Source organism: Oncorhynchus tshawytscha, linkage group LG06, assembly GCF_018296145.1.
Source record: "Oncorhynchus tshawytscha isolate Ot180627B linkage group LG06, Otsh_v2.0, whole genome shotgun sequence".
Lineage (NCBI taxonomy): Eukaryota > Metazoa > Chordata > Actinopteri > Salmoniformes > Salmonidae > Oncorhynchus > Oncorhynchus tshawytscha.
In genome coordinates, this window is record NC_056434.1 from 76,053,763 (window position 1) to 76,066,451 (window position 12,689).

Here is a 12,689-nt window from a genome sequence, read left to right on the forward strand (position 1 = left end):
CTTAGTCTTGGCATCTATTTTGGATCCTCTGTCCAACAACAGTTTGACCATATTACTATTGCCTCTTTTAGATGCCACATGGAGAGGTGTGATGTCATTCTGTTACAACACAGAGAGGAGGTAGGAGTGAGCCACACAATACTGAACTGTGAATATTATTTGGATGTTGTCCATATGGTAATACTTAGTCCTGTGAGTAAAACTAAACAGCATCTGAATCCAGTAACAGAAAGGTGCCAGCCTTCTATTGTAACAAAAACATCATAATTTTACAATCATTTGATAAGCTGATATTCAAAGTATTCTGAATTGTATGTGTGGTGTGTATAACTACGGGGGTCTAAAGCTGTCCATTGCTCAGTATTATTTATAAGGCATCTCTTGTGTAATTTACTGTGGAGCTAATCATTAATTACAGTCGACTTCAAACAGAAACACAAACATTACAGCCAGACGCTTCCGTTTCATATAATTACAGGCTGTCTCTGATGCCCATTAAGCTAACCTCTAACGCTGTTGGGTCTGTTGTTACACTCGTTGTTATGTGTTGTTATGATTGCAATACTATCACAATATGACATGAGTACAGGCTGTGGGAGGGGTGTGTGGGGGAGGATCTGAGCATTGTGTGAGTAATTTGGGTTGTGGTGTAAGACTGTTGTGGGTATTGCTCCATAGAGTGTAGTGGACTGTTGCTAGTAGCTCCTCCTGTCCAGCAGAGGGCGGAGCAGCATTACCCTGGCCATGAAGTCCACAGCTCCCCCCCGATTCAGCAGAAGCGTGGCCACGTTGATGTTGCCATAGTGAGCAGCGATGTGGAGAGGAGTGAAGCCGCTCTGAGGAGAGCAGAGCACACAAACACAACGACACAGGAGTCAGAGACGACCACGGGACTGGTATCACTCTCTCAAATTACACTCGCGTACACATCAACAATTCTCACTGTGGCAGAGCAACTCTTTGTTTTCAAAACCCAAACACAGATCCTGCCGACTAGAATGTGAATAGTAGCCTATGTTGACGTTCATATGACATACCATTCAAAGAGATCATGAGCTTTCATGATTATTTCACCCTGACCACAGTGTTATACTGGACCATAACACGTTACCTACCACACAATAAGGTTAGACACAGTGGCATGAAGTCCCCAGTTACAGACTGTAGTTTATGTAGAATGTCAACAACAGCTAAGAGGCCTTGTCGTGTCAAAGCACAAACGTACCATAAATAGGTTATGTCTTCACATGTGAATGTAACGTATATCGTTCAGTGGTGATTTCATAATGAAACCATGGCTTAGAGGGAAACAGCTGTCTAAGCAAGAGGAATATAATGGGAAAGGGCACATCAGGGAGGAACTTTTAGATAAAGCTATCTAATAAGGGAGATCATTTAAGATAAAGCCAATAATCCTGCACAAAGCAGGTGGTCACCAAAGCTTCCTGCACATAAACCACTAAAGTTGTGAGCATATTAAAAACTGTTCTATTTCTATTCTAAAAGGATAAACAAATCAGCTTGACCTCTGAGGTTTCATACAAATTAGAGATAGTTCTGTATTAAACACTTCTTAATCATAAACTGTGTCAATATCTCTGTCATTCACCATACGACACAGATGGTTCCGTTACATTTAAAACACATTAGGAGCTAATCCAACTATCCAAACTATTGATTGGCAATGCTTTTAGCATCTACTATCATGCAGTGAGGTTAAGGCTCAAATATCTACATGTACAAAGCCAAGTAAAGATACTAGCCATGCCGGTTAAAACAGGCATTCTGAGAGGGCAGAGAGGGCAGTCCTCTCTGCCATAATTTGGTGTGGTGGAGTCCTTCTGTCATTTTTACTTTGGAAACAGCACCAACAAGAGGTAAATCATGTCCCATGCACTATGGAGGTTGGGGAGGTTAAGAAGATATACAGTACCAGTCAAAAGTTTGGACACACCTACTCAAGGATTTTTCTTCATTTTTACTATTTTCTTCATTGTAGAATAATAGTGAAGACATCAAAACTATGAAATAACACATATGGAATCATGCAGTAACCAAAAAAGTGTGAAACAAATCAAAATATATTTTATATTTGAGATTCTTCAAAGAAGCCACCCTTTTCCTTGTGACAGCTTTGCAAAACTACCTCATGAAGCTGGTTGAGAGAATGCCAAGAGTGTGCAAAGCTGTCATCAAGGCAAAGGGTGGCTACTTTGAAGAATCTCAAATGTAAAATATATTTTGATTTGTGTAACACTTTTTTGGTTACTACATGATTCCATATGTGTTATTTCATAGTTTTGATGTCTTCACTATTATTCTACAATGTAGAAAATAGTCAAACATAAAGTAAAACCCTGGAATGAGTTGGTGTGTCCAAACTTTTGACTGGTACTGTAAATGCAGTCTAATAAACTAACAAGTAGACAATTTCTCTGCTGCTGGGAGGCTGGGTTCTGTAACAAACCTAATAGGCCAGATTATGATCAAAATACAGTATGATAAACAGTAACACTTAGGTATTGTTAGTATTGTGTCATAACATTATTTATCATTAACCATGTTATGGCAGGATATCGGTCTTGGAACCCATGGAAACCTCCTAGCCTCCAGCTACAGATATCCACAGTCCACATCAGTATTAGTAAGACTTGATGCAATATTACTCTATCTACCAGTAATAAGAGACACGCTACATGAATGAAGTGATGGGGAAAATACAAAACAAAACTGAAAAAGAAGGGACATATGGGGCTGCAACAACACTAGTGCATGATACAGGAGGTTGTTTTCTGGATATGTTTAAGCTATGATGGATAGAATAAGTACAGTACAGTGTACAGGTATACCTCTGTCGTTTTATTCACCATCATCTAGGGGGAGACGGCACAAGGCCGGCCAAGAGAGGAGAGAATGGGTGGTTAGTGTGTGCACAACATCCCACAACGAGGAGAGATTACAGGTGGAGTTACTGGAGTAGGTCTCTAGTGGGCCAGAGAGGTTTTGAGTCGCTCAACTTTATACAGAAACGGTTGTTAATGTTAAGAGTAAAAGTTGCAAAGTTCCAAACAAAACTGTCAGTTGTGGTTAAATTGTTCTGCAGGATATAAGGTCACTGTGCAGAATCAGCTATGTCTCTTTATATCCAGCTTTCCTTCTCTCCTCTCTGTATTGTCTTACTGAGAATAATGTAATGCATTATCACACATGCACCTACGCATTATTACACACAAACCTCAAAGTAAAAAAACATAAGAAAACAATTAAATTAACAAAGAAACACATTTAAACAATTTGATTAAAACGTATGATCCTACTCATATAAGAAAAGAGCCAGAAAGACAGAGGTGAGAAACAAAGGGAGAGAGACAACATTTGCAGAATGTGGTGTAGTGGTCACCTTGGACTCCACATCTGCGTTGCGGTCATTCTGGAGCAGTAACGCTGCAGCCTTGGTGTCGTCCTTGCGGGCGGCGATGTGCAGGGCAGGCAGACGCACCTTGCCCTTGGTGTCATTCTCCAGGAGCAGAGACACCACTTGGTCATGCCCCTGCTGCAGCGCCACCGCCAGAGGGGTGAACCCGTCCTGTTAGAGGGGGATAGGGGTAGTACTGTATTACTAAAAGACAATGTGTTACAAGAACAGTGGGGTATCGCTATGGGAACAGCTATGCCTGCTATGCTCTTTGATGTCTATATGCCATTTAGATCAGTTTCGGATAGATGACGTCATAGAACCTCATGCAAATTGAAAATATTATGGAAATCTAGTAGGACTGTCAGAGTTAATCCATTAACATGAGTTCACTTTTTTTACATCTTCGTGCAAAAAAATGTTTTTATCTTGATTAATCGCATTGTCTGAAAGCCTTGAAAATACAATGAAAATATCCAAAATACATGATCTATACATCTAAAAACCGCAACCCCCCCCCCCCAAAAAAAATAATGAATACATATATATGTTGACATTGAGGTTAAAGAAAGAGTGCTTTATGAATGTACCTGATTTTGCTAACCGTTACTTAGGATAAAATCAAGACGTCAATATTCTTGTAATGCTTTTGTATAAACAAATCTTACATTACAGCTCAATAATCGTGATTAATCACAGCAAATCTAGCTCGATTACATTTTAATGACAGCTGTAAAATCTATATTACACAAAGTCCAACCAAATATTTGTCTTTTTTCCTTTTTTATATCCTTTTTAAAAATCTGTTGACAACACCAACATGCCAAAATGTATTGTACTTAAAACATAAAGATGTACATTTCACACTATATCCATTACATCTGACAGCAAGCAGGAGCATGTACTGCATACATTACATAACAGTAAAGAACACTTCTCTCCCACAATCATACATCACTTACATGTTACAATGTGTGCATGTGTGTGTGTGTGTGTGTGTGTGTGTGTGTGTGTGTGTGTGTGTGTGTGGACCATTTGCTTTCTCAAGGACAGTTTTCTTTCTCATGTTGGACCAGTGGACCAGACCAGTGGTTTTTACTGGTGGATTTTCATCAGAGGCAGCAGCTCCTGGCTCCAGCAGCAGGCAGCTCTCAGTGTAAATGGGCCATAGAGGCTTGCAGGGGGATAAAGGACTTTATCTCCGGCCTGCTCAAGGTCATTCAGCTCTACTATACACTACCAATCAATGAAGCGCTGCCTGCTGAAGTCCCTGAATGCAGCATGGAGGGAGAGAGAGAGAGAGAGAGAGAAAGAGAGAGGGAGAGAGAGGGACTGACAGAACCAGATTGGGTGAGAGTGAGTGAAGGGGAGGAGGGCAGTTTACAATAGAGAGAGTGAGGTAGGAAAGGAGGGAAGGAGAGGGAGGTAGTAACAGAGAATAGAAAGAGGGAGATGGAAATAGAGGAGGAGGAGGGAGGGGATGAAGAGAGAGAGGAAAAAGAGGACGATGGAGGTAAACATGTAGAGATAATAGGGAGGAAGGGAAAGAGAGGGAGAGAGAGAGAGAGAGCGAGCGAGAAAGCAAAGGACAGAGAGAGAGAGACAGACAGCGAGAGAGACAGAGAGAGAGAGGGCAGTAAACAACATAACAGGCAGGGTGGGAGGGATGGAGGGGACACACAGGTACCTCTGTGGCCATACTCTGGCTGGAGTTGTGTTCCAGGAGGAAGCGAACCACCTCAATATGGTTCTCCTGCGCTGCCATGTAGAGCGGGGTGAAGCCATTCTACAAGAGAGGACCAACAGGAAACTCATTACAACAGCAACAATCAACCATAAAGCACACAGAGTAGCCTATATTATGTTATAACGTGGCATTGTTGAATACTCGTTTCTGATTGGCTTGAGGGCCTTCTAGAGCGTGCATTATTTCCAAATAATGCAAGGTACAGTTTATCAACAATGTAGAATTCAATGTCTATAGTTAAATCTAGCATGTTCAATGTTTGAGTTGCTTTTGAAAGCAAAAGTCGAATTGAATACATTATTGGCATGGTTGAATTAGATTTTCATAGTAGCAAGCTATAACTGAAGGCTTGGTTAGCTAAACAATCAAGTATTTTTGTTTGGTTACCAAGGCAACTACTGTAGCTACTGTATCTAGTAAACTTGCTAGATACTTCAGTGGATGGTGAACACATTAGATTAGAACCATGGTGTAGCCATGGTATAAAACAATTAATCAACTCGGTGCTCTATGCGTTCTTTGGCAAATAATGCAACTCTGTGGAAGGGGAGTTCCCTAGCGCATCATGAAACACACCTAGTTCATTATTTTCCTCGTTGATTATTCCCTACATAGAAAAATATATCATACTTTATCATACCAGAGCTCAGAGAATTATACAGTACCATACAACGTATATTACACAACTTCCACAGTAACTGTGCTTAGTGAAAATAAGCACTCTGGTGAAATGTTTTAAATTAAGAATCTACACTACATGACCAAAAGTATGTGGACACCTGCTTGTCGAACATCTTGTTCCAAAATCATGGGCATTAATATGGAGTAGGTCCCCCATTTGCTGCTATAACAGCCTCCAATCTTCCAGGAAGGCTTTCCACTAGATGTTGGAACTTTGCTGCAGGGACTTGCTTCCATTCAATCACAAAAGCATTCGTGAGGTTGGGCACTGATGTTCGGCAATTAGGTCTGGCTCGCAGTCGGCGTTCCAATTCATCCCAAACGTGTTTAATGGGGTTGAGGTCCAGGCTCTGTGCAGGCCAGTCAAGTTCTTCCACACCAATCCCGACAAACCACAAAGTTTGAAGCACAGAATCATCTAGATCATCATTGTATGCTGTAGCCTTTACTTGAACTAAGGGGCCTAGCCCGAACCATGAAAAACAACTCCAGCCCATTATTCTTCCTCCACCAAACTTTACAGCAGGCACTATGCATTTGGGCAGGTAGTGTTCTCCTTGCATCCGCCAAACTCCTTCGTTGGACTGCCAGATGGTGAAGTGTGATTCATCTCTCCAGAGAATGTGTTTCCACTGCTCCAGAGTCCAATGGTAGCGAGCTTTACACCACTCCAGCCGACGCTTGGCATTGTGCATGGTGATCTTAGGCTTGTGTGCGGCTGCTTGGCTATAGAAACACATTTCATGAAGCTCCCGACGAACAGTTCTCTACGTGACGTTGCTTCCAGAGGCAGTTTTGAACTCTGTAGTGAGTGTTGCAACAGAGGACAGCCGATTTTTACACACTTCAGCACTCAGCGGTCCCGTTCTGTGAGCTTGTGTGGCCTACCACTTCACGGCTGAGCCATCGTTGCTCCTAGACGTTTCCGATGTTTGTCTATGGAGATGCATGGCTGTGTGCTCCATTTTATACACCTGTCAGCAACAGGGTGTGGGTGAAATAGCCAAATCCACTAATTTGAAGGGATGTTTCACCTACTTTTGGCCATGTAGTGTAGCTGTTATTGGCAGAGTGGTTTGAAACTCTCTTTGTTATTGGTCCATTAACATATACCGCCTGGTGACTGCCAGGCAGGCCAAAATCATCCCACCAAAACAGGCAGAAATTTCAGGCAGTCATTTCAAACAGCTCTCACAGTAAAACAACATTATTATTATTTCCACAATTTCACAGTATTATTCCAACCTCATAGTGTGGAAATATACACTAACGTTCAAAAGTTTGGGGTCACTTAGAAATGTCCTTTTTCTTGAAAGAAAAGCACATTCTTTTGTCCATTAAAATAACATCAAATTGATCAGAAATACAGTATATACATTGTTAATGTTGTAAATGACTATTGTAGCTGGAAACGGCTGATTTTTAATGGAATATCTACATAGGCGTACAGAGGCCCATTATCAGCAACCATCACTCCTGTGTTCCAATGGCACGTTGTGTTAGCTAATCCAAGTTTATCAGTTTCAAAGACGAATTGATCATTAGAAAACCCTTTTGCAATTATGTTAGCACAGCTGGAAACTGTTGTTCTGATTAAAGAAGCAATAAAACTGGCCTTGTTTAGACTAGTTGAGTATCTGGAGCGTCAGCATTTGTGTGTTCGATTACAGGCTCAAAATGGCCAGGAACAAAGATCTTTCTTCTGAATCTCATCAGTCTATTCTTGTTCTGAGAAATTAAGGCTATTCAATGCGAGAAATTGCCAAAAAAACTGAAGATCTCGTACAACACTGTGTACTACTCCTATCACAGAAATGCGATGCTATTTTAACAGACCAAAAATGTGCTTTTCTTTAAAAAACAAGAACATTTCTAAGTGACTCCAAACTTATGAACGGTAGTGTATATAAAACACAAGCAAATCACATTTTTGACTGAACTGGGCCTTTAAATGTTTATGTCAGGGGATGGCCTACAATGTGAATCCTGTACAGATTCCTTATCATTAGAATGTGTGTATAATGATGGGTTCTGATGTGCTCTGTATCTATGACCTGAGCTTATGTATAGTATGTGTGTGTGTGTTATGGATATCCTACCTGAGACTGTGCGTTCACATTGGCTCCATTGGTCACTAGCTCTTTCACCACTTCCGTTTGGCCGGCCAGGGAGGCTATGTGAAGAGCGGTGTTTCCTTTCTGGATTAGAGAAGAGAATGAGAGGCATGTCAGTTAATCCCTCCCCCACATGTCCCAGTGTCCACGTGTACCTCATGGCTGCACCCCCGGCGCATTGTTTGCATTGTGATGACAGTAGTGGCATATGCTGTGTCTACTAAAAGGACATAGATATATCCCTCCCCTCTAGGTAGAGAAGGAATGAGTTGAAGACAGGTGTCTTGATTACAACATTTAAAACAAAAAAGCAGGAGTGCAGATATCATGCCCATTCAGCCAAACATGACCTTTACTGTGCCTCCTTAGACTAGTGTCTGAGGTTTCATTTGAAGAGCTGAAGAGTTTGATGTTGAGTAGTTTGAAGACTCTCCTTAGTGTTGCATTTTTCACAGTACGCAGAATTGACATATAACTAGTGTCTGCTTCCATCGGGAGAGAGGGTACACTGAACACTAAATGGTAGCTACAGTCTCCAAGTCTGTCTATGAACAAACATGGACATGCTGCTGACCACACTGATGCTGACCACTGAATGCTGACCACACTGATGCTGACCACTGAATGCTGACCACACTGATGCTGACCACACTGATGCTGACCACTGAATGCTGACCACACGGATGCTGACCACACTGATGCTGACCACACTGATGCTGACCACACTGATGCTGACCACACTGATGCTGACCACTGAATGCTAAGCTCATGTTGTGTTTGTGACCAACTGGTTATCGAACTTGAGTCCTCTGCACATCTCACTGAATATCAGGAGCTACCATGAGAAAAGGTTCCTCATCATGCTTGTAGTTCACTGAATCATCCCCTCGGTGTTGTCTGACAGCAACAAAGCAGTGACAGAAGCAGAGTGGGACGCACCTTGGTCGCCGCATCCACATTGGCTTCTAGCTTCAGCAGCTCAGCCACCACCTCTACATGACCCTCCTTAGAGGCCAGATGAAGAGCATTCAACCCATTCTGAATGAAATGAAAGAAAGTAGTTTAAATACATCTATGGCACCAAGCCTACATTCTCTGAAAGAGAGACAGGTTGTGCCCATGGTGTGAGATTACTCAGACTTTCAAGTACATTCAAATGACTAATTGATGTTGTGGCCTTGATTTAAATTTGACAAATTTATCACACAGCCGCAGGATTAAATGTGTTTGATGGAAATAGTTTAAGTTACATTGACTGATACACTCTTAGAAAAAATGGTTCAAAAAGGGTTCTTCAGCTGTCCCCATAGGAGAACCCTTTTGAGTTCTAGGTAGAAACCTTCTTGGTTCCAGGTAGAACTCAAAAGGGTTCTGCCTGGAACCCAAAGGGTTCTACCTAGTGCCAAAAAGGGTTCTACATAAGGCTCTCCTATGGGGACAACCAAAGAACCCTATTAGGTTCTAAATACACCTTTATTTTCTAAAAGTGCATATTGTGTACAAAATGAGAATGAATTGAAGAGCAGATGTTGGATGAATAGCAATCCACCTGGTTACAGATGTTGATTTCTACCCCAGACTTGAGGTAGTCCAGGGCCTTCTCCAGGTTCCCAGCCCGTGCTGCTCGCAGGTAACTGGCATTGCTGTCCGACTAAGGAGATAGAGAGAGATAGAGAGAGAGAGATAGGTCAAATCCAGGCCACATACTGTAGTGTACATACAATATAATTTCCTACTGCTGAATAGCAGAGGGCTAGAACGAAAGCACCGGTTCACATTCTCAGTAGTCACAGCGATAAACACTCACACACAAAAAGTATATAACAAAATCTCAGATACCGGACCAGTCATGTTTTTCTCAAAATGTCCTTGATCTTCTGTAGAATTATAGCTACATTTCAACTGTATTGTAAAATACTGTATCAGTAGATAAAATAACACAGACATCCCAAAGATCAAGCAAAACCAATTGAGCTTTTATCCTAGTAAATGATGTTATTCTACGTCATCCTTTCTTCTTATCCCATACCAGGACGTTGTGATGCCAGCAGCGTCAAACACATTATATCCCATGACTCCTGAGTCAACACAATGGTGGATGGTCCTGATTGTCACTACCGAGACTTCTCTCTTCTGGTACAGACAAGAGAGATACACTCAGAAGACCTCCTCTAGACAGAGAGAAGGGCAATTCCCTGTATCCCTGAGACTCTGAATTTTCACGATAAAAATGAATGTCAAACAAAAACCAATGGCTGTAAAGTAAAAATAAAAAATAAAAAAACTGCACAAGGACTAGTTTTAACCATTTCCACTGAACATTTTACAAAACCACATCTACTTGAAGAACAATGCAGTTGCAAAGTTTGGTAACAGAATGACGGTTTGTAATGTTTGTGCTATCATTCTGTTGCCAAATTTTGCATCTGCACTGTTCTTCAAAGTAAATGTGTTTTTGTAAAAATGTGTTTGGAAAATGTTTTAATTAGCCACTGTGCATATAGTTGCATGGTGTGTTTAACTTTGCAGTCACTATTTTTTGTTGACATACATTTTAATGTGAAATATCGGAGTCTCAGTGTCACTCTGTTACCGTGGAAATAACTGCATTATCCCTCTTCTGCTTGGCTCTTCATTAATTTAAAATAGAAAGAGGGCTTTGTGCACAAAAATAAATGACAACAAGCAATTTTTTGATTTTGCCCATTAAACAATTGTGTGTGTGTGCATGCGTGAGTGTGTGTCAGTGCATGCGCATGTATGAGTGAGTGTGTGCGTGTGTGTGCGCGTGTGAATCCGTCTTATCAGCTCACGTCAGATTGTTCTGTTTGTGTCTGGGATACTTGACAGAGACCGACACATAGCAGAGTCTGCATATTTGCTGGCTGTAATTGTATGAAGTTGATTTCTAAAACCCAGCACCAGTGCACATGTCCTCAGAGCATGCAGTTGAGACAGACTGCTACATAACAAGAGCTCAGAGACAAAATACCCCTGAATTTAACCAAGTCCCAGACCTTCTAATTTTAGCACGTTTCCAGAGACACTTACAGTAAACTGGCAGACCCAAACAACATGAATGTCACAACCTTTTCCCCACCCACATACTTTTCCAGGAATAACTGATGGGCAAAAGCTGGCTTGACAAACAGCCAAAATATAAATGACCAAGACATTTTTCCAGATTGCTCCAGTGATAGGGAATCAGAGTGGACTGTGGGAGCAATTTCAGAAGAAGCGTGTGTGTGTGAATCCCACAAGTGAGTGGAGAACCTATTTATTTCCTTGAAGTAAAACACATTAGCAGAGATCTAGTAGTATCTTAGTATCTCCGCTGTAGAATACATAAATGCCTGTTTCCTTTTCCAAACACAAGCCCCTAGGACAGAACAGTGGCAGTAAGCTATTCGTGTAATTTCTTTGCTTTCATCTTTGAAGAGATTAGTGGTACATACTGTATGGAAAAATGCCATGTTTCTCATTTAAATATTTTCAGTAATAAAACCGTAGTGCAGTGACTATGTATAGTAGTATAGGTAAGGAGCATTGTTTTGTACATAACAGAGGCAATAATTGTGAATGTGAATCTGAGGAGGGCTAATATCAAAAGTGATGACCATCCTATGATACCTCCAGTGTTGGACAACTCCTCCTTAGCCTAAAACACTACGTGACACCTGTCTTTCACCGTGAACAATTCAGCCAGCTAGCAGACTCCTTCGCCCATTTAACTATCCCATCCACTCCAGACCACGTCATTAAATTACCCCTGGAACTCTTGCACCAATTGGTATTTTCTCAGTTAGAGACAACACATTATCTCGATGATTTGTAGTGACATTGTGCTCTGGACACCAAAATATCCAAAACAAAACATGAGGATTTTTTTTTCTTGTGCAAATACACAAGCATACAAACTTTCCCACAGTGTATGGTGGCTGTAAGTGACTGTCAAGGATCTCTGAGAATAGCGTATTTGTTCAGTGTCAGATGCTTGATTCAGACTTCTGACATAAACATGTGAGGCCTCTTACTGTTCCGCTGTGTCATTGCTGTTGACAGTCAGACAACGACACATTCATTTACTTGTCAAGCCATGACATCGACATACAAAACGCAAGACATGCATTTTTAATTACCATCCTTTTTTACTTTCTAGACAAGCACACCAGGCTAAATGTACTTATTGTAGCCTATGCAATTTCATTATACAGAATATAATTTGGAGTTTTTAAAAGTACAGGATCATGAATGGTGGTATGCAGGATACTGTGCTAGTGCTCCTCTGAAGCCTTGTGCCACATTAATTGAAGAGCCCGCCCATTTAAGCCTATATAACTGACTTATGTTCGTCAGACATTTATTTCACAAGCTATAAACTCTCTCCATGGTCACCACTCTCACCAAGACATTGATGAAGTGATCACGTGCAGTGTTTCCCTGAAGACGTTTTGCTATGTCTATCATTCACCATAAGGGAATCACTCAGATTCCCCGTTGTTCTTCAACATTCCGCTGTAACGTATCTAAAGGGGATAACCTCTCAAGGAAATTGAAGTGCCCCCCCCCAGGTAAGACGTTGAATATGAATCCACAGTGAGTTCAGTGACACTAGTGGCCCTGGTGCATGACAGAGAAGGCCAGACTACAGTACAGTATAGACCAGTAGAGGCTCCTCAGAGGAGGAAGAGAAGGACCATATTCCTCAGTGAATTTAGTTATTTTTTATAGT

The 12,689-nt window shown here is 41.3% G+C and overlaps 1 protein-coding gene across 5 annotated transcripts in view; it reads right to left on the bottom strand.

Annotated features, from left to right (window-relative positions):
* The window catches only part of LOC112253101 (ankyrin-3), a 144,537-nt gene that overhangs the window by 61,341 nt on the left and 70,507 nt on the right, over positions 1–12,689 (bottom strand). For all 5 annotated transcript variants that reach the window (XM_042323627.1, XM_024425034.2, XM_024425032.2 and 2 more), the window contains exons 2-8: positions 9,507–9,608; positions 8,897–8,995; positions 7,943–8,041; positions 5,103–5,201; positions 3,401–3,586; positions 738–836; positions 1–99 (exon numbers count right to left, since the gene is read on the bottom strand). In XM_042323627.1, the coding sequence (XP_042179561.1) occupies positions 1–99; positions 738–836; positions 3,401–3,586; positions 5,103–5,201; positions 7,943–8,041; positions 8,897–8,995; positions 9,507–9,608 (783 nt within the window). The remainder of the gene's footprint in view (positions 100–737; positions 837–3,400; positions 3,587–5,102; positions 5,202–7,942; positions 8,042–8,896; positions 8,996–9,506; positions 9,609–12,689) is intronic.